This window comes from Mya arenaria, chromosome 6 (genome assembly GCF_026914265.1).
Source record: "Mya arenaria isolate MELC-2E11 chromosome 6, ASM2691426v1".
Lineage (NCBI taxonomy): Eukaryota > Metazoa > Mollusca > Bivalvia > Myida > Myidae > Mya > Mya arenaria.
The window spans coordinates 71,376,699-71,401,503 of NC_069127.1; the positions used below are offsets into that span (position 1 = coordinate 71,376,699).

General features: G+C 34.1%; 1 protein-coding gene across 2 annotated transcripts; it reads right to left on the minus strand.

Moving 5' to 3' along the window:
- Window positions 1-13,059: 13,059 nt before the first annotated feature.
- On the minus strand, window positions 13,060-24,741 carry LOC128239068 (uncharacterized). Of its 2 annotated transcripts, none has more exons than XM_052955513.1 (7): window positions 24,678-24,741; window positions 21,550-21,692; window positions 20,143-20,359; window positions 18,017-18,442; window positions 17,100-17,753; window positions 16,649-16,724; window positions 13,060-16,425 (listed from the first exon to the last, which is right to left on the minus strand). In XM_052955513.1, exons 1-7 carry the CDS (start codon window positions 24,721-24,723, stop codon window positions 16,338-16,340), a joined length of 1,650 nt encoding a protein of 549 aa, XP_052811473.1. In that variant the 5' UTR covers window positions 24,724-24,741; the 3' UTR covers window positions 13,060-16,337. The 2 variants fall into 2 exon arrangements, with proteins under 2 accessions (XP_052811473.1, XP_052811474.1); XM_052955514.1 differs by lacking the exon at window positions 24,678-24,741 and adding an exon at window positions 23,631-23,762.
- Window positions 24,742-24,805: the final 64 nt, after the last annotated feature.

Sequence of the window (24,805 nt, forward strand, 5' to 3'; positions counted from 1 at the left end):
CATAATTTTAAGGTTTACGGGATTTTTTTCAAAAATATTTGGGAGGCAGAAATGAAAATAAAAGCCAAAAAGTTGACCAAAAAGATAAAAAATATGGATACATCTTTTTCCTTCTTTTTTTACAAACGATGTTTATTGTCTTTTCTGCACCTTGATAATATTTTTGAACCGAAATTACACTATTCTGAACTGAAAGAAAATTGATTAAAGTAATTTTATGCTCTTTTTATATACTAACATACGTAAAAAAATGTGTCTTCATTTTTTTTTCGTTAATAAAAAGAATTTGTTGTGTAAGTCTGGGGTTTTTTCATATCATGTGTTCTGTTTTACATGTCTTTTTTTATACAGTATAACGGCAATGAATGTCGCAAACAGTTTGCACGTAAAAGATCTATGGTTTAAAAGTGTACTGTATCTATCCTAATTGTTTCCTGCTATATCATCCTAGTTCAAACTCACCACACCAAAAACACTATAATTACGCTATGTATTTTTTCACTTGTGCGTGTGTCACATATTAAATTCACTTAAAAATTCAGAGCTTAAAGAAAAAATCTACTTCAAGAACTAAACAAATTTATCACACATAGATGATCATCTTATTACAGCTTTCCATACACAAGTAAATAACTTTTCAAATCGTGACATTTAAACTAGAAAACATTAAGGCATTTAAACCATGGCTAAATTATGTCATTTTTAAAACTAGAACACATTAAGACATTTAAAACATGACTAGATAATGTCTCTATCAAAACTAGAAATCATTAAGGCATTTGAAAATGACTTAATAGTGTCTCTTTTAAAACTAGAACACATTAACACATTTAAAACATGACTAGATAATGTATTTTCAAGAACTAGAAAACAGCTTCCAAACTTGACAACAAAATATCACTATAAGAACTAAAAACAATTAGACATACTATACAACAATTTTAACAATGTCACTGTTATTACTAAAATTAATTGTTACACCTCATCAATTTAAAATATTTTATATCACATGTATTGTTGTTAACATTAAATGCCGACATCTTGTTTGGAAGGCCTAGGACGACGTAATTACAATTATTGTGGTTGGCTTACTTCATATTCAACCTCAGTGAATATTCAATTAAAATAGTCGTTATAGAATTCACGCGGAATAGTATAAGAGATGACAAATCGTCTCAGAATCATCATCAGTCTTTTTTTTTTAAAGATAACGATAGAACTGCGCTCCCGTAAACTTAATAATAAAAAATGCAGGCCTCATATATCATTTTCAAGTCGTCCATTTTTCCAGAAATAATTCTTCCTGCTTTTATATTGCATTCTACATTGTCCTCAAACTTAACTCTGTCGTAAAGAAAAAGTTATGACTATTAAAGTACACATGGTACTAGTTATAATTGTCATTTGCAGTTGTGCCCTTATCAAATCTGGTATATTAAAGAGGCAAGTGCTTATGTCCATTCCAGGGTGGGCTCATTTTTGTATTTATAGAGCTGAATTTCCAAACAAATGATGTCACTTATTAAACTTAACTTTACTTTCGTTCAGGCATGGTTTGATTATTAGTTTGTTTTTTGAAGAATATTTAAAATCTTACTATCAGTTCGACTGAAATTAATTAAATTCACGCTTGTAGAAATGATGAGTATCAAGAAATGTGGAAGGCATTTGCAATTGTAAATTTCCCTCTAAATCAGACCCATTTGAGATCAAGAAATAAATACTTGACTTTGAACTAAAATCAGTGACCAATTAAAAATGCAGGTAGACCTTGCATGTATGTATAATTTTATGTTGATTTGTCAACGTTGTTTTACAAATTGAAATGCTCTGGTGATTGTAAAGGCATTTGTATGACACAGGGGTGATAGTGAGTTATGTCCCTTGATAAGATGGCGGCATGTTTATGCACTGCTCGAGAATATTTGTGAGGAACTGACTAAACCGACAGTGGGGATTGGTATTGACCAGTGGAGGATTAAAATAGAATGTTTATCTCAACCTAGGAAGTCATTTTTTTTCGTCTAAATATGTTGAGTGTACATATTGGATGTAAATGTGGACTGACATTTTACATAACCACGTGTCTGGTGGCGTTGTTTCTCGTTTGTGGGGCCGTTGAATGGACTCCGGGTCCTCCGAAAACTGACGGTTCCCGTAAATATGCTTTAGGAAGAACCCAGGCAGCCGCCTGTAGCGATGTTTAAACCGATGTAGCGGTGTCCACACCCGACCGACCCCTTACGCCTGACCCGGCATAGCCCATGGTCCTGTTATGCATCAAAGGTCCATGTGTTCTTTACATCACCACCTATTCAACCTAGACAGCATGTTTCGCCCTTGTAAGGCCGTTCCTCGATCCACACCTACGTAGGCCACCAGGATCGGTTACTACAACCTGCGCAAGATTGTGAGCGTAGACACCAGGTTACAGACATGTTTGACGTTTTAAGAGATATGAAACAAGATATACTAGCTCATAATGCACGTGTATCACTAGATATAAACAGCATGAACTGCAAAATGATTCTGTTTTGTTGACTGTTAATGAGTTAAATTAGATAATGAACAGTTAAAACAGGACAATGTTGCTCTGCAATATTAGATGTTTCAAATGCAGAATAAGCTTGACCATTATGAAACGCCCGGAGAAACAACTTGATATTTAATGGAATAAATGGCAAAATAAATTAACAATGGACAGTAACCGAGCAAAACCTAATAGATTTCTCAAAGCAAACCTAAATTTTGGGAAAGAAGCGGACCAGATTGACATCGATAGTGCTCATCGGTAAGGTCCAATGATAGTAATACATGTACAATGATAGCGCGTTTTGTTCGCTTTAAACATTGTCAATCAATACTTAATCGTGCAACACATGTTCTTAAATCTTATCCAGATTCTAATTGCTCAGTTCAACAAGACTACTCTGATCGTGTAAAACGGCATCGTAAAATACTGGGTGTGCGTATGATTCGTGAACGCAACAAAGGTCATTATGCTTCTGTTCGATTTGATAAACTATTTGTGAATGATAGTATTTATAAATATGAGGGACAAACTAAGCAGATTGTTTATTTTGGCAAATGTACGAGACCACGTGCAGTCGCACCACGTGGGCATGGGAACTATCGCACCGTTGATTGAAAGCGATTGGTCGGAAGTTAGCGCGGGAACGGTAGCGTTGACAACGGTGGATCACATGACGCAAACCAACCAATCGAGGTCGTTCCGAGGAATACCGATGATGACGAACTCTCAAAATCATCCAATGCGTAGTGATTTGGTCGAGGCTTACGAACTAGTGACAATGAATTGTAGATTATATCGTGGAATATTTTCGGAAAAAATAAATATTATGACAATGCAGAGGTCAGCAAGTACTTAAGTACCTTTGACAATATACACATCTATGACACATGGAGAATAGTAAAGACTTTTTTAAACCATGTATTCATTATGATATTGTTAGAACTATGAAAATACTGCTAGGCGTTATAGTGGGGGAAAGAGTGTCTTTATAAAAAAAGTAGTTTACTCAAATCGATATCAATACATCAAATTTATAACCATTTTGAAATTTGTATTGTTTTATATTTCAAATCATCCTATATTTATAATAACAAAAATGTAGTAATGTATATTACGTTTATATCTCCTGAGGGTTCTTGTTATTACTATAGACCTAAAAAAATGGTATAAATAAAAATTATGTATAATCACTTAAAAACATAATATATTGTAAGCCCAGGTAAACGAACAGCTGGTGAAATCCCCGCCAAATGCCCCCGCACCCCAGAGACCCTTGGTAAGGCCCATTCCCCGCAAATTTTGGCGCGAAGACAAAAACCACCGAATTCACCCAACAATGAAGGTCCACCTGGAATGTAAAAACGTCCCATTTGCCCGGCTATCTCCGATATAACCATTTTTTCCGGCTGAACAAATAGACAAGTAACTTTACATTTACATTTATGGTCCACTTCACTATCGTTCTAGCACATAACTTATTCTGATGTTAACGTTCAGAACACCAATAATTTCGGCTATTTTGTTTGTCGTTCTTAACCGTCGCTAATATAGGGACAAGAGTTGATTTCAATTTGTCGTTAAGTTTAACGAAAACGTTGACGATCGCTTATGCTAAAAACTTCTGAACAATCTATATAAATATAGCGATTGATATCAGTATATCGCTTAATTTAACAACGCTTTTCATCGTTAAGTATTTGGTTTAAACAAATTCATTTCATGAAAATATACAAGTGAAATCATATATTACATTCTAAATATTTAAGAAATTAATCGAAAGCGAAAAGCTTATAAATATCATCTTTATCGTTAAGTATCTAGCGACTTTCTGAACAATCGACCCAGTATGTCTCATCAATTGATAAAAATTGAAGTTATATCTATTTTACATAAACTACCTGTAGGGATTATATAGAAATAAAAGTTATAAATATATATATTACATGAATTACCTGATTAGACAGAAATAGGGGTTATAAAAATTATGTCTTTTTAGTGAATATGTTAAAATAGAAGTATTGGATAAATACCGTTTCACAAACTTTTACTTCAAAGTGTAAACTAGTTACATTTGTTTTTTATGAAAATATAATTACTAGGAGTGGCTTCCTAACTATGAATACATCCTTAATGTTGATATATTTGAACGTACACTATCTGTTCACACTGGTTTGGCATTTCAATTTGAAGACCACTAAAACGGTCGTTGCCCTTGACATCCTTTTACAGAAGACCAACCACCTTTGTCACCCAACATCTGACCAATGACATATATCACCAATATTCTTCATGTCTTCGCTATATAAATGACAGAAATGGGGCATATTATAGACACATGAAGTACAAAATATTTTAATGCTGAGAAACATTGTTGGAAACCTTACACCGTATTGACATATTCAGGTTAAAAAAGCAAGTGCGTGACGGATTTTTTAATAAAGAAGGATGGAAATGACAACCTGTTCACAATACTCGTATAAGTTACTGCTATTTAAATAGTTCTTTGCCACTCCATATGCAATATCAGACCAATTAATGACATTTCGTAATATAAAAACAAACAAATTTCAACCATACTCATACAGACATGATTTCAGACAAAGAGGATTTGAGAATCGGCCGTGGTTCTGCTATCGAAAGATACGTCGATTATGACCAAAAATATTGTCACATACTTTTCTTAACGAATATTAGGCCTTTGCAGTATATATGCTCAATTATTATTTACCCATCATAAATCCACACGCAATACGGATTGCAAAATACGGTAGTCCATATTTCACTCCAGTGCAACGCCAATGTAAAATCTGAATCTGCAAAAATCCACTCGGGTCGAATACAACCTCCCGGATCAAAATGCAGTACTAATAACCATATTTTATCTCTTGAAATAACACTTTCTTTGTAACATTAGTTAGACATAAATCAGCGGAATCATTTGGCATTTGCTTTTATTATCCAGACACGAGGTTAATGGAACAGGTGCGCCACGGAATGTCGATTGAATACAAATTGAGTGTTTAACCTTTATTTTGATAATCTCGATATGTAATGCTACGTGCAATTACGAAAAGGTCGTGCCTGTTTTTAAGGATTAAACGTGTGGTTTTAATGCATAAAATGGCATTGCCATCTGAAACAAATTATAACCAGCTACGCCTACATATAAATTAAGGAAGGCGAAAACTGCCTCGCCATTTATTTACACACTGCACAATAGGAATATGACGACGTAGTCTATCAACAGAGAAGATAAAATTGTTATATCAAAGCAAGGGTTCCTCAATTTCTTAATCTATCAGACTGAAAGAATATGGTGCCAGTGTTCCCCGTGCTGTAAGACCAATGATCTAAAATGATAAGTTAGTTCTTACCAAGCAATAAATTGGGTAATAAAATAGATTATATACAATTACATTCCCACTGAGCTCAACTGTAGTAGGGCTTGTCCTAGATAATGCAATTATTATAGGTTTAAGAGCAACCTAAGTTCATGTGAATATCTGGAAATAATATTACCTTTTGCATGTATCGACATACTTAAGAGAAACACATTCAGCATTTTGAAACATCCTTTAACTACCATTGCCTTCATAAGAGCAATATTCTAGATTTATATTTTAAACGCAAACCAACGCCTTTATAACAAAGACCGTATCCGTATTTACACCATATTCACTAGCGGATCCAATATTGTATTAAAAAAGTTACTCTGCTCCGCTGTTGTCGCGAACTCTGCGAATATGTTATTAAAAGATTTATATCTTTGTATAAATTATAGTTCATGTGGAATATTATGTTTAATAATTATTACATTGATCTTCCATAACTAAAAATAATGTATAATGTTTGACTTGCTCCGTTGTAATTTTCCATCATGAGTTAATCTCTTTGTTTACTATATATGTTTGAACCGTTGAGGTTTTACATATTGGCTCTCACCGAATCCATTGCTCCGTTAGTGTGTACTTCCATGTTACCCGCAATCTTCGTGCATTTCATGAGTGTTGGCGGGAATAATTAGTATATAAATCGGTGCGCAAGTTGTACCATAGAGATAAATTAACGTTGGATCTTTCTGGACTTACATTATATCAGTTTATTTTGGACATTTGTGAACCATCTTTATTTAATATTAAACGAAATTGGATTACTGCTTACTATTTGGATTTGTGAATAAATTTAAATCATACATTTGTGTTAACTTTCTGTTAATAAAAGAAATACATAAAAGTTTGAAGAAAAGTATGTCTTTGTATCTCTCAACTCCAGTGTGGCAAGTTTGGGGCCAAATGAATAACTGGAAAGAAACTTCGCCACAGCTGTAGACTAAATAGGAATTGAGGGATAACTCCCCACCCTCATAACCATTGCCACACCAATGCGACCGGGGAGTTGGTTTGGGGGAGAGGGAATATGTCCAAAGCTACGTCCCAAGACTGCGAACCATATCACGTTGAGTCCTGGGTCACAGCCATCCCAGTCCTGCAAAGAGTGTATGGGCTCGAAACTGATGGAAGTCTATGACGAATGAACAATCGACCCAACACGTCCCATCAATGGAATTGCATGATACGATAGAAATAGAAGTAATATGTCTTTTTAGTGAATAAGTCTTTCATATGTTTTTGCATGAATTAGCTGATAAGATAGAAAAAGAAGTTATATGTCTTTTTAGTGAATTGCATGATGCGAAAGAAATAGAAGTTTTATGTTTTTGCATGAATTGCCTGATAAGATATAAATACGGTAAAAGAAGTTATAAATCTTTTTTAAGTGAGTATATAGAAATAGAATTAATCGATAACTACCTTTTTTAACTAGTTTTAACCTTTGTTGTTGTTTTTTATGAAAATATAGTTATTGGGAGTGGCTCCCTTACTATGAAAACATCACTGATCTGAATATATTTTAGCGTACACTCTCCGTCCACACTGGTTTGACATTTCAATTTAAAATTTTCTAAAAGGGTTCTTCATCTCCGACATCCTTTTACAGAATTCCATACACCTTTGTCAACCAACATCCGGCTGCTGACACGTTTGACAAATACTTTATATGTCTCTCCTATTTAAGTGACAAAATGGGCCATAAAATAGAGATATTAGATACAAAAACAATCTTGATGCTAAGAAACTCTGTTAGAAACCTTAATCAGCATTGACATATTTAGGTTAATAGAAGTAAGTGCGTGACGAAATTTCCAATAAAGAAGGATGGAAATGACAACCTGTTCACAATACTCATATAAAGTCACTCCAATTTAATAGTTCTTTGTCAATCCATATGCAATATAAGTCCAATGAACATCGAGATTTAATACCTTCGCAATATAAAAAGGATCTTAACCATACTTCTTAAACATTCATGATTTAAGTTAAACAAAAGAATTCAGTACATCGATTATGACTAAAAATATGTATGTGTGTCACATTCAATTTTTAAAATATGTTGCAGTTAACATATTCATTTCTCCCTTGACATAACACTTCCTTTATGTCGAGAAATATTACTTAGGCATCAACCAGCGGCATCATTTGGCATTTCCAGACAAAAGGTTAATCATTTGGAAATTCTCGGCCATTTCCCTTCGAAAACAACCTCGGATGTTTATGTTTACAATGTAAGAAACCAAACATTTAACTACGCTGCATGTAGATCACGTTGTCATTTCAATTAAGCAGTTTAGCTTAATGAATAAACTCCTGGGAATCATAATATTTATGTAATAAAACGCTTCCATTACGATACATTTAGACTAAATTATACAAAATACACGTAAATACGTACACTTCAATCAGTTAATACTTAAAATTTTGCGAAGTACTTCTACGGATGTACAGGCATACATCCGATGTTGTTTTTGAATTAAAATGGCCGAGGAATTCCGAATGAAGATAAATTAGAACAGGTGTATCACTGAATGTCGATTTAATACAACTAGAGTATTAAACCAGTCTTCTGATTAAAAGCTCTTTAATTAAATGCTACATGTAATTACTTTAAACCAAAAAGTTCGTGCCTGTTTAAAGGGATAGAACGTGTTGCTTTTAGGTATAACATCTCGTTTCCGTCTGAAACAAAATACATCCATCTAAGCCTACATAAAAGTTAAAAAAAGGCGAAAACTGCCTCACCATTTTTCTTACTCACTGCATGATGGAAATATGACCACGGCGTCTATTTACAGAAAGTTTTTTTTAAAGAAGGCATACTTGTTATATCAAAGCAGTGGTTTCTCATTTACTAAATCTATAAAACAGGAAACAGACGTTGTCAGTGTTACACATGGTGTAAAACCAGTGATTTACAAAGATAAGTCATTTCGTTACTACGCATAAAACGGAGTAAGTAAAATAAATAATATACAATAACATTCCCAATGGGGCCAAACTTAATTAAGGCTGGTCCAAGATAATGCGATTATTCGTCAAGAAGGGATATTAGCAACCCAAGTTCATGTGAATTAGTGGAAATAATATTGCCTTTTGCAAGTATCGAAAAACCTAAAAATGGAACTCAATCAGCAACATAGGAGATCCTTTTGCTTCCGTTTCTTTTTTAAGAGCAATCTTCCTGATATATAATTTAAACGCAAACCAATGACTTTCTCACGAAGAGGGTAACAGCATTTACACCATATCCCCTGGCGGATCCATTGGTGGAGAGGTAGCGCACCCGGCGCTCCCCCTTAACTTATACCGGTGAACGTTTAATATCAATATTATAGAAAAAAATATTGGTAAACTAAACTGTAACGTTTAAGGCAAAATTAGAAACTCCACCCTCCTGACTTTTGTCAAAGAAATGGGGCGGGGTGTTTAGGGAATAGGGCGCATGTCCAAAGCTGCCCCCCCCCCCAGAGTGCGCACCCTATCACGTTAAGTCCTGGGTACCGCCACTGGTGCGAGTAATTTTCTTTGTTGTTATGCAGCGTTTAAGCGCATGGCCTTGCAAATGGCCGGTACGTCCTTGGAAAAAAAAATGTACTTGAATGTTCCACTCCTCGGCTACACGGCACATCATACACTTTGGAAAGTTATATGGTCATCTTGCTGTAGTCGTTTTCGTGTACATTTGTCTCGTACTTTTTTAAATTCTTATATTAGTTCCATAAAATTTAGCTTAACCATTTTTTCCGACGAGTGTTTCCCTTTGTTCCATATAAGCCATAAGAGAAAATACCGATATACGTCAGTTTTGCATTATACTTATTTCACTAATTTAAAACAACAACTTAAGAATAACATAAGGAATCATGTTAAATCATCAATAGACCGGGAGTAATTGTATAAAGAATGATAGTCAATATAAATATGCATTCCCTGCGATTTTTGGCAAGGAATAATTAACCCGTTTATCCACATAAATTAGAAACTCGTCCATTTAGGAGAATTTCAGCGCGATGCTCAGCAAATTGATATTCTGTTTCAGCCCGCCGATGAGGTAAGCAGTAAACTAGATGTCATCCTTTAAGTGCCCTTGAATATTATTGACCTTCTAGAAGCTAATTACTGACAGCAGAGCATTGCGAACTGTGGGATTTTAAAACACCACAAACTTGATATATTTAGGGGGTGTTTAATGTTGCACTTCAAGTAACCAGTTACCTAGAGTATTGAAATCGTTTGCTTTCACTTAAGGAAGCTGCCGTTGACTATAAAATCAAGGAAGCCGAATATGTGTACGGCATCGTCAGTAAACGCATCAAGCTCCCGCGATTATACATAGATGTGAAACAGTGGCTCCAGTTTTTTGTTTATACAGCTCCTAAAAGAGATGGAGCCACTGTATCGCATCCGTGTATTAGGCAACTTGCGTTTGAAATTGAGTTAGTGTTCAAACCAATGAGGCATATTTAAACGTGAGTATTTGGATAAATTGAGAATTAAATCATAATGCTATCTCTGGTTCCAATCATAAGGCAAAAAAGGTTTATACAAGAGCGATCCAAGCAAGCTCTACAACCCCATTTGGACATACAGTCATTATACGATTACACCGCCACACGTTGAAATTTGAGTACAATGTTGTCCTGCAATTTATTGCTATTGTACGATTAGCTATTTAGCTTTATAAATGCTTTCAAGATAGAAAAATCCCTGAATGTATAAAATCACCTCTGAAGACATCCTCCATAAATACCAGTTAAAATTATCGTTAGTTTTCACGATACTGTGTAACAATTTTATAAATCGTATATTGCAAATGTATTCGTATTTGCGCTATTGCAAGTTAACACAATAGTGTGCTTTACCATGAAGATACGAGCTCGTATAAAGAAATCAAGTAAAATAAATATCCTGTTCTGTTATGTAAAGTTAACTTTCTTTCTTCTGGAATATTGTTTTTTCTTCAAGTAAATGTGTCGATGTTACAAAAAATCTAGAATGTTTCACTTTACCATGATCATATAAATCAAAGTTAAAACAAACACATCCTGTTCGTTTCTGTTATGTAAAGATAACTTTCTTTCATGTAGAATATTGTTTTTTTCTTCAAATAAAGGTGTCGATGTCTTAAGAAGGAAATTGTGAGGAAATGAGGTATAAAGTGTGGAAAAGCCGCCTACTTGTGCCACGTGTTAGTTCGGAGATGATAAACCCCTTACTTTAAATACCACTTAACAGTGTCTTAAGAGATGCACCAAAATAGGTTAATTCCGGGATTTTCATCAGCCTTATTTCAATAGAATGTTTCACATTTGTTTTAATCGCTAACAGGCAACTGGTTTTGTGAAACAAAAGATATAGTTCACTATGTAGTGTTATTTGTTCGTAGATCTTCATCATTTATCCTTTTAATCATCACGGCCTTACATTTTAGAACAAGTAAAAGATTATTAATTCCTTTCGATGAGCAACCATGGAACGTCTAGGTACTAGTCCGAAGCTTGAATATCAAAGCGTTGTTATTTAAAGCAAGAACTAACAAATGTTATGACTTTGTCGAGACGTTCCTTTTCAGGTATTCTGCGGATGAAAACATCATAGATTTGCCCTCGAATCTAATGAAAACTTTCTTTATAAAAAATTGCAAATTGATTGATCAACACGGTGAAATTGTGTCAACCGTTTCAATGAACAGGTTGATTGCCTGGCAATCGCGACCAAAGGGATTTATATGCAGAAATGATACGGACAAACAAGTATTTTATCAGATTTTAGCTCAAAAAGAATTTGCAAAGGATTTATGTATTATGCTTGCTAAATACTGAACCTCAAAACTAAATTAAAAATGAAAATCGAAACTTGTTGTGTTTTTGATCTTTCAATTTAACTTTTACACTGTGGAAGGCCCTAAAAGAATAAAATGGATTGTTGGTCTGTGTTGGTTTTCATTGTATTATTTATGCTGTGAAAATAAGCGGATTTAAAAAGACATTTGCGTTTAAGGTTCTAACATACATTCAATTTAAACAAACTGTACAGTATTCATGTAAATTGCATATTTTTGACATCGGCAGACTACTATTGCAATCTAAATTTGATTGACTATCATCAGTTGCGTTCCACTGCTGTGTATACTAGTCTTACATTCTTTGTAATAAACATTTAGTAATTAACATCAGCATTGAAAGCTATTAAGGTGTCACCGAATCCCATGTTGTCTCATATTTGTTTTTAATGCTAAAGCCTATGTTGTTTTTATTATATCCAAAGTTTCAATTTGTAACTGTTCTAAATAAAGAAAATATGAATAAGGTCTTCAGTATTTTTTAATCGTTTAAAGCAATACCACAGTGCACGTTTCTTACATTTAACAAATGAATTATATCCACCCAGTTCGCCAAGAACTGCTTCACTAGAAGTTTGAGGTTCGACAGTTTCCAGTGTAGTGGAATTTAATTCCACATATATGTTAAAGAGTAAACCAGGTCGATGATTTCACCGTTCACGGTCAAAATAAACATGCGTCTAGATTAGCGTGTTTCAAATATACACACTTTTGTCTTATTTACATTAATTTTCAAACTCCATTTATGAGAATAAGTATAAAATTATCTAACAACGCATTGTTTGTATTTGAGTATGTGGTGTATGTTTGATTTTTGTGTTTGTATTTGTGTATGTGAAGTGTATATAGTTCATTGCCGTTTTGGCATCCCTGTGCCCCTAAACAGGGTTTATTTTCGACTATTTAGCTTGTCCGTGTATTTGTCACTGTATTATTCTAGGCTATTGGGATCTATAGTTTAAAGAGAAATATCATTTGCAAAAAAAACCATATATATATTGAAAACATTTCTTTATCTTTAGCGGGTAAGCTTTCAAAATCAATAGTTTCACTAATATCATTGATGGATAACAATGAATACAGCGGTTCACCTTGTCTTACACCAAGTGAAACATCGACAAATTCAGAAACATCCATCTTTCTAGAAATGTGTGCAAATGATTTGATATTCATTTATACTGATTTGATCATCCTTTACATTTTACAGCACACACCAGATTTTAACTGTTTGCCATAAGGCTTCGTGATTGACTGTATCAAACGCCTTTTTATAATCAATAAAGCCACCATATAATTTCAATTTATTCAATAAAACCTTCTGAATAATACTATGCAAAACAATTATACAATTTTAAAGTGTCACGCTAATTCAAATTATACAAACACATGTATAACAAACATAAATTTTGATTGATCAACCTTAAACCACTGTCTAATATACGAGAAACTATTAAATAATTGGTGAGTGCTAAAAGATTTACTGCCATCTACTATCGTCTCATAAGGTAGAAATATCGTTTTATTCTGCACATTTCTTTCAAATTTACACGGTACCCTTAATAAAAACCATTGTTTTTTACATTTATTCATCCTTTTTGCTTCTGAGCTTGTTTCTGTAGTTTTTCACATAAGTAATTTTAATATCTAAATAATTGTAATAATTGTTACAAATCTGAAGTTGGGAGTAAAAGTGCATCTTTAATTGATGTGGTTATCTCTAAATCCAATTTGTGTGTCATTAAACATATTTTTATTTACACACCAATGATTTATTGTATTACGTAGAGCAAGAGGTTGGAACAGTTATACCCTTTGTCCAAGACTCACACGTATCACAAACATTGTAGAACAGTTGAATTAGATATACATACAATTTATAAGCGTAATACCTCTTTAACTGCTAGCATCATTCACATTCTTTTTATGCAAAGGGATTATGATACATTTCATCCATGTATCCTGATAAATGCCGGAGTTCAAAAAAAATAATATATCATATCATGTTGATAATTTATCTATGTTTTCAATAAATTATTTATTCAATTAACAATCACCACAAAATGCTTTTATCTTTTCAAAAATGCAAAGCCTTAACAATATATCATCTACACCTCTAAGATCATCAAGTTTTGGGAAAAGTATTCATTTGTTTTATGAAATCATTATTTTCACACAAACTTTCTTCACTTAAACATTTTAATACATTTTCTCCAATATTTAAATATGTTCTCAACAAGTTTATTATGCTATTTAATTTGAAACAAGCCAATATTTCCTAATCCCTTTTGGATTAGTGTTCTTCGGACATTCTACGTACGTTCGTAACTAGCATTGTTTCTCTTACGAACAACATTTTTATAGTACATCCTACGCTCACATAAATATATTTAGCAATGTAGGGCGGGGCTACAGGTGTACACTCGTACACTTGTTTTATATGCTGCCTCTGTTTACAAATTACCTGTCAAAAAGAATGTAAATTGTATCGCATGTTAAACAGAGATGACGGTTTAATAACACTCGGGTCATTTTCTGTTTTACACATGTGTAATATAACATTGGTTATAAGTATTAGCCAGAAAACGTTTGTAAACAATGATATTAAAAAATAAATCTCTTAACTGGTATAAGTTTGTTTCTTATTTTAATTGATTGATATTGAGATTTCTTTTCCATTTAAATGATAATTAGAAAACAACCTACAAAATTAAAGCCAATCAAATTGTAGACAGGCAATCATTTGTACTGGGCTTAGTCATTAAGAATTTCGCCGGTGTTTAAAGGTCCACCTACTGCCGCATATCCGATACACAATCCCTGTGTCGGATTTTGCGTTTACAATGTGTCAGCCAAAACGTTTTAAGTCAGGTAGATGACTCGAATTACAGGTTAACGATTAAGAAGGGCAAGACTCATTCCACCCATTCTTAATCATTAATATATGTCAAACTATTACGAATAAACGTACTATTTCATCTCTTATTCATGAATAGCATACTTTAAGATTTATTTTCAGTATAAAATCAGGATAATACGTTATGAACATATTATAAAATTTTGAGGTCATCTTACCGGATTTGACACTAAAATTAAAAAGAAAGCAAATTTCGTTGAAAATCTAGTTTGTATGTTGTTATTAACACTGAATACAATCTCAGTAGCACTCGACTTATAAATGAACTTTAAACAATCGGACCTTTTCCAGGTAAAACATCTGTAGATAAAGAACTTCAGCGAACACGGTATATATGGCCTTTTGGAAGTGTCGTAAATACATAAAATATCTTCATTTAAGTTATGAAATGCAAAGTCTGAAATGTATCTAGCGCGGGAAATGGCATTGTTTTTTGTTTGTTTGCCGACTCTTATCAGCAGCTGCAGTAAAAGTGGCAGGTCGATTTGTTACTCATTTTACCGGGAAAGGCATATGATGGAAATAATCTGATACTCGTCATCAAAGTTTACACATTTTTGTTCCAGAGAAGACTCGCTTAATAATACATTTCCTGAACTCGTGGAATAAAAAGGTATATTATATGACGACTTTTAAATGACCTTTTTATGTAGCAAACGCTATTGATGGAAGTAAAAAACAAAACGAAATTGCAATATGAAAACAACACTGTACATAATAAATGAGTTAAAAATATGATTAAACCTATAACAAAATTTATAAATTTCATACATCAGTTTGTCATCGTCCCCCTATCATCGATATCAGCTGTATGTTATTTTCCATAATCAGGTTTTCAAGTTGGCCCTTCTTTTCCTACTTTTTCCTACTTTTTTTGTTAGGCTCCACCTTTTCCCTACTTTTTCTTGAAAAAAACCCTACTATCCCTACTTTATTGTAAAAATAGTTTGAGCAATAATAGAAAAAGTCGTTGACAAGTCAGAGACACCAACTCCAGGTTCAACTGCTCATCATGTGGCTGAAACCCTCTTGAAGCATTGGTTTCTAAGAAAAGATAACTAAATGTACATCACAATTTATGAATAGGTGTAATGGTCATATATTTGCATGCAAAAGTTAAGTAAAGAGCCCTACTATCCCTACTTGTTGCTCTTAAAATCCTTATTTTACCCTTCTTTTTAAACAAAAACCTCCATACTTTTATCTCTATTTTTTGTTATTGGCCACTTGAAAGCCTGCATAATCAAAATGACAAAAAAGGTTTCCCTGTCGTCGAATCACAGTGCGACTATTTAGGGCCTCCAAACAAAACTGCTATAGTGATTGATATATACTAGTGAAATAAATAAAAGTGCATGCATAAAACATTCTTGTTCTTATATAACTCCGAACATAGCAACTTGTTTGATTTAGGTCTGAAAATTGCCACATTCTATATTATAAAGTAATCATCTTTGATATATCTCCTACATCGCAGTGGCATTGCTGTATTAGATCATGTCTACAACAGGTGACTTATTCTATTCTCCGAGCGTCTCAGAAACAAAATGCTTATCATGTACAGTTATAATTACATATTCGGAACCACAAACGACCTTCCATCTCGATCGGAGACTGTCCATGGTCAATAACGATTAGAAACGTCCGAATATATTAGTACAAACTATCATCTAATTCTAGCCAGTTTTTCTTTTTGGAGTCTGCTACTGGCTTTTCCACTTTGTAAGACTGTTTACGTGTTCTGAAAAGCCAAGATAACTGTTCAGTTTGGTATCAAAACCATTTCTTCAAGCTAATACCTTAAAATTCGTTTTAGGGTTTGAAAATAGATATGTTTAGGAAATAAAATTTTAGAGAACTGACCAATTAACAACAATACAACTTTTGTTAACTGGAATTTAGAACTCCTACCGTTTGTAAGGTTTAAATCATAGTTAAGGTATTTTGAATCGTGAAAAACTTACCCCTTTCGATGTATCCAAATTACTATGCAGACGACAATGATTAAAATCAGGCCACCACCAACGCTTAAGCCAGTAACTGTAACATAGCAGAAATACGAATAATGTTACTCACAATTTTATAAGTTATTAAGTTTGCAATACTTGTTTTATCTAGTTGTTTTTTTTTAAATATCTTAATATTCACATCTTTATATGTAATGTAAAATAAACAAAGACTGGTTTAATTTCGTTATATTGTTTCACACTAGTTGTAAAAACTAAATGTGAAACAACATAACGACATTACCCTAGTTTATAGACGGGATGTTGCGTGAGAAAGCCATGTGGTCTTGAAATGAAACGGAATACTAGCATGATAATCAATTGTCCAGCTAAATAGCCACACACCCAACTCAATGTTACTACGAGTATGTAACTGATATATGACATAATGCAAGTAAAACAAACACACCTGCTTCACTACTGAGCGAAGTTGATTTTTCTTGTTCTGGTATTGTAGTTAGATTCACATCTGTTGACCCTGTGTTGTTTGTTTCTGAAAGTGGGGTAGTACTTATTGTAGATGCAATTGAGGATGGAGTCGAGCTTGAGACACTGCCCGGCTCAGATGAAACTTTAATTGTGGATTTAGTACTCTGGGTAAACGTTGTTTGTGGATTACTTGGCGAGAGAGAGCTTTGCGTTGACGGTAATGTCGATGTATCGGATACAGATGATGAATATGGGGTGGGTGTTTGTGACTCGCTTGTTGTTGATCCTTTTGTCGTTGTAATACTTGACAAGGTTGCCGCGGACACGTCAGTTGGTGGTATTGTTGACGACATGTCCGGTGTCGATGCGAAGGTCGATATTGTTGAATTTATAACATCTTCTGTGGTTGACATTTTACTTGTAGTTTGAGTGTTTGTGGTGTTGGAGACAGGTGACGGTTGGGTCGTCGATTCAGTGGGAGGAACTGATGTATCGTTGGATGTTACATTGTGTAGAGTTGTAGAGGTTGAAGGCAAAACTGAGGTTGTAGTGATATCAGACGACGTTGTCGTTGGAAGCAAAGTCGTAGCTTCCGATAAGATCTCATAACATTCTATATCCACTGTGTCGTTAGCTGAAGCATAGGTTAACATACTTAAGAAATTCGCGCAATATCTTTAGTGAGAGTTGCGGTTACAAGAACATATGTGGGGCTTGCATTTCTATATTTGTGGAACAATAACTATGCAATAACAAATCGACATACGAACGAACACCCAGTTTAGTGTATCGCACAAAAACCATTATATGTTAACATAAACCATAGAAAAGAGCATGAATATAAAAGAAATCGCGGAAAAGATTGCTTATGATTCAAACTGCGGTAGATAAAATTACCTTTTAAATTCCACCATACCATGCCCGGCAGTACATCATCCTTGGTAAGATTACTCAAAGTTATAGTAACATTTCCATCGATGTTGAGAATTTTATATTTGGCCACATCACTGACATCGGTCAAATCGTTTGAGAACACAAATTCGTTGCCATCACCACATGTCCAGTCAGAGTCCAAAAAGTCAGCAGAGAGCTTTGCAGAGGAACAGGAGATATTTTCTTCCTTATAAATCGACCGGAGCCTTATATCAACGGGATAGAAGTTGATTCCAACCACTGTATTCCCAAGATTGCGGATAATACAGCCGCAACCTCGGTCGTAGTTGACTGCATCCTTTCGCCCATCAAAGATGATGTTTGTACTCACCGCAGACGCGTTGATTGATTTACGAGGTCCACCACACATAGGAATGACTTCCTCTGAAACTTTTAAGATGATATTTTTTAAGAACCTGTAGGTTAAACGTATTGAAGCATGCCACACATCCAAGGTATGAACTAAGCAATATCGCTTTAATTGAGACCTGGGGCCATGATTACAAATTATATCATGTCCGAGTTTAGACTCAGACTCATAAAGGCACTTTTGTTATACAAAAAATCTTTTTTTTTTAATTCGTTTTACAATAAAGCTAATTCATTGAACAATTTCGAATAGCTATAAAATGACTCAGACTAAAGCTTTTTGTATGATTAATTCCATTTCATTAACAAAAAAAACTATTTATAATAGTGAAAGATTTAAGTAGTAACATAGTTCAGCAAAGTTAACCATCGAGGCTCTACTAGTAAATGATAATTTGCAATTATGAGTCTTGAGTAGCAGAACTCAGACTTGTGACTGTGTAATCATGGCCCCAACTTTCCATTGGCACAAATGTTATACGCAACATTGGTATCGCATCACCGTATCAGTGCATATGAGTGTATCATTTGTGTGTTTGCCATTGTGCCACTAACAAACGCCTACTGTGATATTTGTCAATGTCACATCAAGATCAAGAAAATTAATACTAAGCCAAAGAATGCTTGACAAGTGTCTCTTTCATAGACTGGAACAAAGGTTTTCTATAAAATCTTATTTATTCTTCACTTCCTTTCTCTTAAATGGAATACACAGTATTAACGTTATTTATTTTATGAGCCGACACTTGAAGAGCCTTTCATATTATATCATATTTCATGTATTTATTGTGATATCCTTATATTTCGGCGAAAAGTTGATTTTCATGTTGATGAGGTGTTTTCCCAAATTATGAGAACTTTTTTGTTTCGTTTCTTTTTGTCATTTCTTTTGCTGAATCGACAATGAGAAATTATTTACCAATTTAAAAACCTTCTCCAGTATGTAAAACATTCAAAATAATTTCCGAATTAATAATAAAATGCCAATGGCAACAGGTGATTAACATTTTGTTTAATCATCTGGTCCCAATTTCTCGAAACTTCTTAAGGTTAATAGGCTTAATAGGTAATAAGTAGCTTATTTTAAATAGCCAAAATACATACTTAAATTGAATTTCGATAAATGGTTTATTGCGGTTATCATAAAGAAAAATTATATCTACAGTATAAAACTCTTAAAGAAGTCAATATTAAGCAATTTATTGAAAACCAAAAATAATGAGATTAGCTTAATCCTGTTGTAAGGGCCTTTAGAAGTTTCGAGAAATTGGGGCCAGCATGACAAGAATGCGAAGATAAAGAATCTAAGCCATTTCTGCTCTCGGTACATTATTGGGTTTTAGCAAGAGGGTTATGGGAGGCTGCTGCACCCTGTCCTATTTTTAGTAGAACCCTTCTGCCCTCATGGAGACCAGAATGTGCACCCTCCGGCCTCCAAAGATTTAAGTGGTCCAGATAATGAAATATTTCTTTTGTATTGATTTAACCGTGATTATAACTCAAACAAACTTTACATATTAAGAAATCCAATATTACATTAAAAAGAACAATTTCTAACATTTTCTATGAATTAAATTAGGATGATAATATTGCATAACTATTCACTGACCGATACAATGTGCCCTTTTGTCCCTCAGCAACCTGTTTCTTTTCTGTAGTACTTTGCCCTTTTTAAAACCTTGCTAAATCCCTACAAAATGGAAGAAGCAAATTGTTCTCACCACATATACAAGAGTGATTAACTTGCACATAGGTCGAAAATGTCTGGCCCACAATTCTCTGCCAAGGAGCGTGCAAATCGGTGCAATTCTGTTGTCCAGAACAGTTTGCGTACGTGTTATAACTGCTGTTGATGGAATATTGGCCCGTCAGATCACCGTCTTGGTATGAGCAGCAACTTTCGGAGGAGTTGCAATGATTTTCTCCAGTCGAGCAAAGCTTTAAAGAGAACGATAAATTATACTTAAAGCTGCACTTTTACAGATTTACCGTTTTGACAACATATTTGTCATGAAATGACCCTATCGTTGAGTAAATTTCTGAAAACCAGTGATATAAGACTGCTGACAAAAGATCAGATCGCAGTTTTTCATATTTCCGTTCTAAAATTAATGTTTTATGGCTGAACGCGTTAATATCACTTTAGAGAAATGCATAAAATATCAATTTCTGAACATAAATATGAAAACCTGCGATCAGCAGTCTTGTATGTTTTCATGCATTTTCGCAAAAATTGGCTCTTTCCAAGACAAAAAAAAATCAAAACGTTCAAACTGTAAGAGTGCAAGTAGGAGAAGAGACATATTTTAATCTAAACGAGCTGTCAGATATAGATTAAGTTATAATCTATGCTAACGGTTAATCGTATTGTTTTTCTTGCATGTCTGAATAGTGTTTCCCGTATTAAATGTGACCAGTACTGAAAAAAACATGTAAGAAATGCCACGTGCAACAACTCGCCAAATTTAAATGATAAATAACGATATTTCAAAACAGCAAATTCAAATTAATAATTATCTAAACTAACAAGGATTACAGAATTGTTCAAACTCTGTTGTGATGATGTTTTTTCATGTGACTTTAAATGGTATGCACGTCATGATACTAAAAATTAGGGTTTAGCGTAAAAATTTGAAAGTTAAAGATAAGCAAGAAAAGGTATCAATCATGTGTTATCATCACGGATGAAATCGTCCTACTCTCCGATAGTCTCGTTACCGACTTTCGCTCGGGTCAGATGTTTCCATCTCATATAAATGAGATTTATATTACCCCACCTCTGATTTAATCTGTTTTATTCTTAACACATTAGTAGGATACAACCTTCATTTTCAGCCAAATAGGCAAGCATTAAGACTAGGCTTAATCAAGAATTTCAACTTTCTCGAGTATTTAAAGGTCCGCCCACTGCCACTCATCCGATACAGACTCCCTGCGTAAGATATTGCGTTGACAATGAGTTAGTCAATCAGGTAGTATTCTAAGACAGTTAGATGACCTGCTACGCTCACTTCGCCCATTCTTACTCATTAAAATGATACTCCATTTCATCTAACTATTGCTTTTGTTCAGAAGAAATACATTCAAATAACAATTTGAACGAATTCACAACTTTTGGTAACTCTTACAGTGTTATTCTTATATCCGACTTGCAGCATGTCTATGCGAATGATCTCCCCTTTAGGACAGGACATACTGTAAAAGTCACACTCCGGGTCCGTACCGTAACAAGCGCTTACGGTCCTCGGCGGTCCGTTACTACAGCATAACGCTGAAACAGATAACAATAACTTGTTTGTTCTCTGAACCACAAAATATAAGCAAGGAAGAACCTGCTGAGTGTTCTAGCCGGCCCTAATTTCTCGAAACAGATACCCATAACAGATTTAAGGCCCTTATTCGACAAAGAGAAATGACTTTTATATAACAAAAAGCAGTTTATAGTGATTATCTTTAAAATGATTTCCTGAAAAGGTGCAAACCCTTTTAAAACGAGAAAATTTGAAGAAATTAAAGCAAAAAAATGTGGGCTTAGCTTAAATCTGATCAATACCTGGAGCTACCCATGCAGATAATATATGTTTGTATAGTTCAGGGGCGGATCCAGGATTCGACGCAAGATGGGGCGTAACTTAGAGGGCGTAACCTTTTGACTTGCGCTCCTCCCTCAGAACTGAATACTGTCTAGTTGGAAGTGTTGGCAGAGGGGGGGGGGGGGGGTACTCCCCCAAGAAAAAAATAACAATTTCTAGTCCAAAAATGTGCATTTTGGGCATGGTTTATTACTTTTTTTCTACTATATGGAAATAAAAAGCAAACTTTTTTAGGCGAGGTAGCGCGTTGGGTGCCCCCCTCCTCCGGAGCCGCTAGTGTAGTTATAACCTGTCTTTTGTATTACCTATCTTTTGTCCTAGCTGTTTTCATAGTTCCTACCCTACCATTGTCGATGTTTGCTGACATGTATATGTTATATATCAAATGTATATTAACCACAATTGCTTGTATCTATAATTGTTAGTATATTTCTTTCCTGTGTGATCTGCATGCCTAGTAAAGTTAAGTTTTGAAATGTACCTTTCTATACTGCTGTTTTCTGTTCATCAGTTTCAAGTTTGTAAAAAGCAAGCCTATTCAAAAGCTATTTTAAATAAAACAGTTATATTAGCTTTAATAATATGCCTGTTCATGCCACTTAGTTTGCTTATGTTTATAACCTTAGATAACATTAATATACGATTTGTTTATCTTTTCTTTCATATTTCACCCTACATCATTTATATGTATGTATCTTTAAAAGCTGCACTCTGTTTTTCCCTTTTTTGCTCAATTTGGCATCAGTGCCTTAAATTCAGTAATAGAAGATAACTTTCAATAGAACAGATCTTTATTGTTTGGTAAACTGCTGAAAAATTCATTTTTCTTAAAGCGTTATGAACGCTTTTAGCCATAAAACATGTGTTTTCAAACGTAAATATGTAAACTGCGATCTGCTCTTTTGCCAGCATCTTATCTCACTGGTTTCTAGACATTTACGCAAATTTGATCATTCCAAGAAAAAAAAAGTTTTTCAAAATAATCAATCTGTGAGAGGGCAGCTTTAAGATCTGTATATTATACAAAACTGATAGAGACTTGCATTTCCGTATAATAAGCCATGTATTCATTCATTTATCTCTCTTATAAGACCATTGGTTTGCTTATGTCTGGATAATTTATGCTATGTCGGAAAATAGCTATTAGCTAGTGTTATCATGTTATCATAACCGACTTGTAATAAAGATTGTATTTCCTTATTTTATCTTAGCCTAATCATGTTTTAAGAGACTTAAGATGTTTCGAGGAATTGAGGCCCATCAACTTTAAAGTACTTAAGATGTTTCGAGGAAATGAGGCCCTGTGCTTAAGTGGTATTCCCTTTTCAAGAATATTCATATTTAACGATAATAAACGTCCGGGGATTTGTTATCAGAAGTATGGGCCGCCACACAGCAGTTAATGGTCAACATTTTCTTTTGTCTAATGAGAAGGCATTATTTCTCAAGTTTTCCAATACATTTATTCCAGTAAATCAGCGGTCAGCCGTTATTGATTTAAATCATGTACAGCGATAGATGTAAAAACCACATTAACGTCACATCAACCCAATGGCATTTAATTTTGTAAGTACATACCATTACTTGCCGACAACTGAAATGAGGAAAATACATACTGTACAGAGATCCGCGAGCTTTAAAGTGTTAAGAAACCTTACTCCAGTGTTTCTCTATAAGGTATATCTCTTAAACATACAATAGTAAACGTATTTATACTCAAGTAGTGTAGAAAACAGAAATTGAATAAAGTCCTAATATTACGAAAAGTGACACCCGCGAGAGACATAAATCTGTTAAAGTTTTAAATTGGGATTCAAGTTTAAAACGCGAGAAGGAAGTATCTTTTTTGGTACTTAAAATACCTTTTAATATGATATCATTAAACATAATGGTCTAAACATTCTTTCAAGCATTAAGTTGAATAAATGGGCAAAAAAATGGAGACAAAACGTAAAATATTCCGGTTCTGCTTGCAGTATTTAAACTTATTTAAAAATAAGAACTGATTTATGAGTGTGTGTCCTTTTGCGATATAGTATTAAAATCGTTTGTTCCTTGTCGATACATCTGACAGAAACTCCTGTTTCAACAACTTTGATTAAATGATTAATGTAATCACTAGCGGATCTAAGGGAGTGGACGCACCCGGCACGCGTCACCCGTCATAGTATCGTCATGTATGAACGTATCAATGTTACGCCCACCGGGTTGGAGGGGTGGGGGAAAAAAGGGGGAGCATTATTGGGGTGGTGGCATAATGAAGACCTTAAACTTTATACAGAAGACAATTACTGGCGTGTTTTTGACAGGCTTGTTAAGACAGCCAACAAGGATGTTTTCAAAGAAATGTTGAGGCTTCTTGAATATCCACTTTCAAGGGATTTTGACAATTATTCCTCCACCATGAGCGGGATTTTGAAGATTAAATGTGCAGTTTGTCTAAATCAAATCTGTGTGCAGCCGCCCTCGCCCCGAGCCCCAATCGGGCAAAACATTTAAAATATTTATTTCTTCTACACTCATTAACTAACTATTTCAACTAGAAGGCTACTTCAGTCCAATGCAAAAAGTTTGTTTTTAGTACTTTATTTAACGCATGAGGAAATTAATTTTTCACATTTAGTTATTAAAGATATTGCAAAAGAAACACATAAAGAACTTGCCTTTCTGAAATAATACCAGATAAAACACAGAACTAACCACCTTCATAGTTGAAGTAATGAAAGAATGGTATGCATATCTTGTCTGAAAAGGAAGTAAAATATCATATTACAGTCTACCGAAAGAGCAA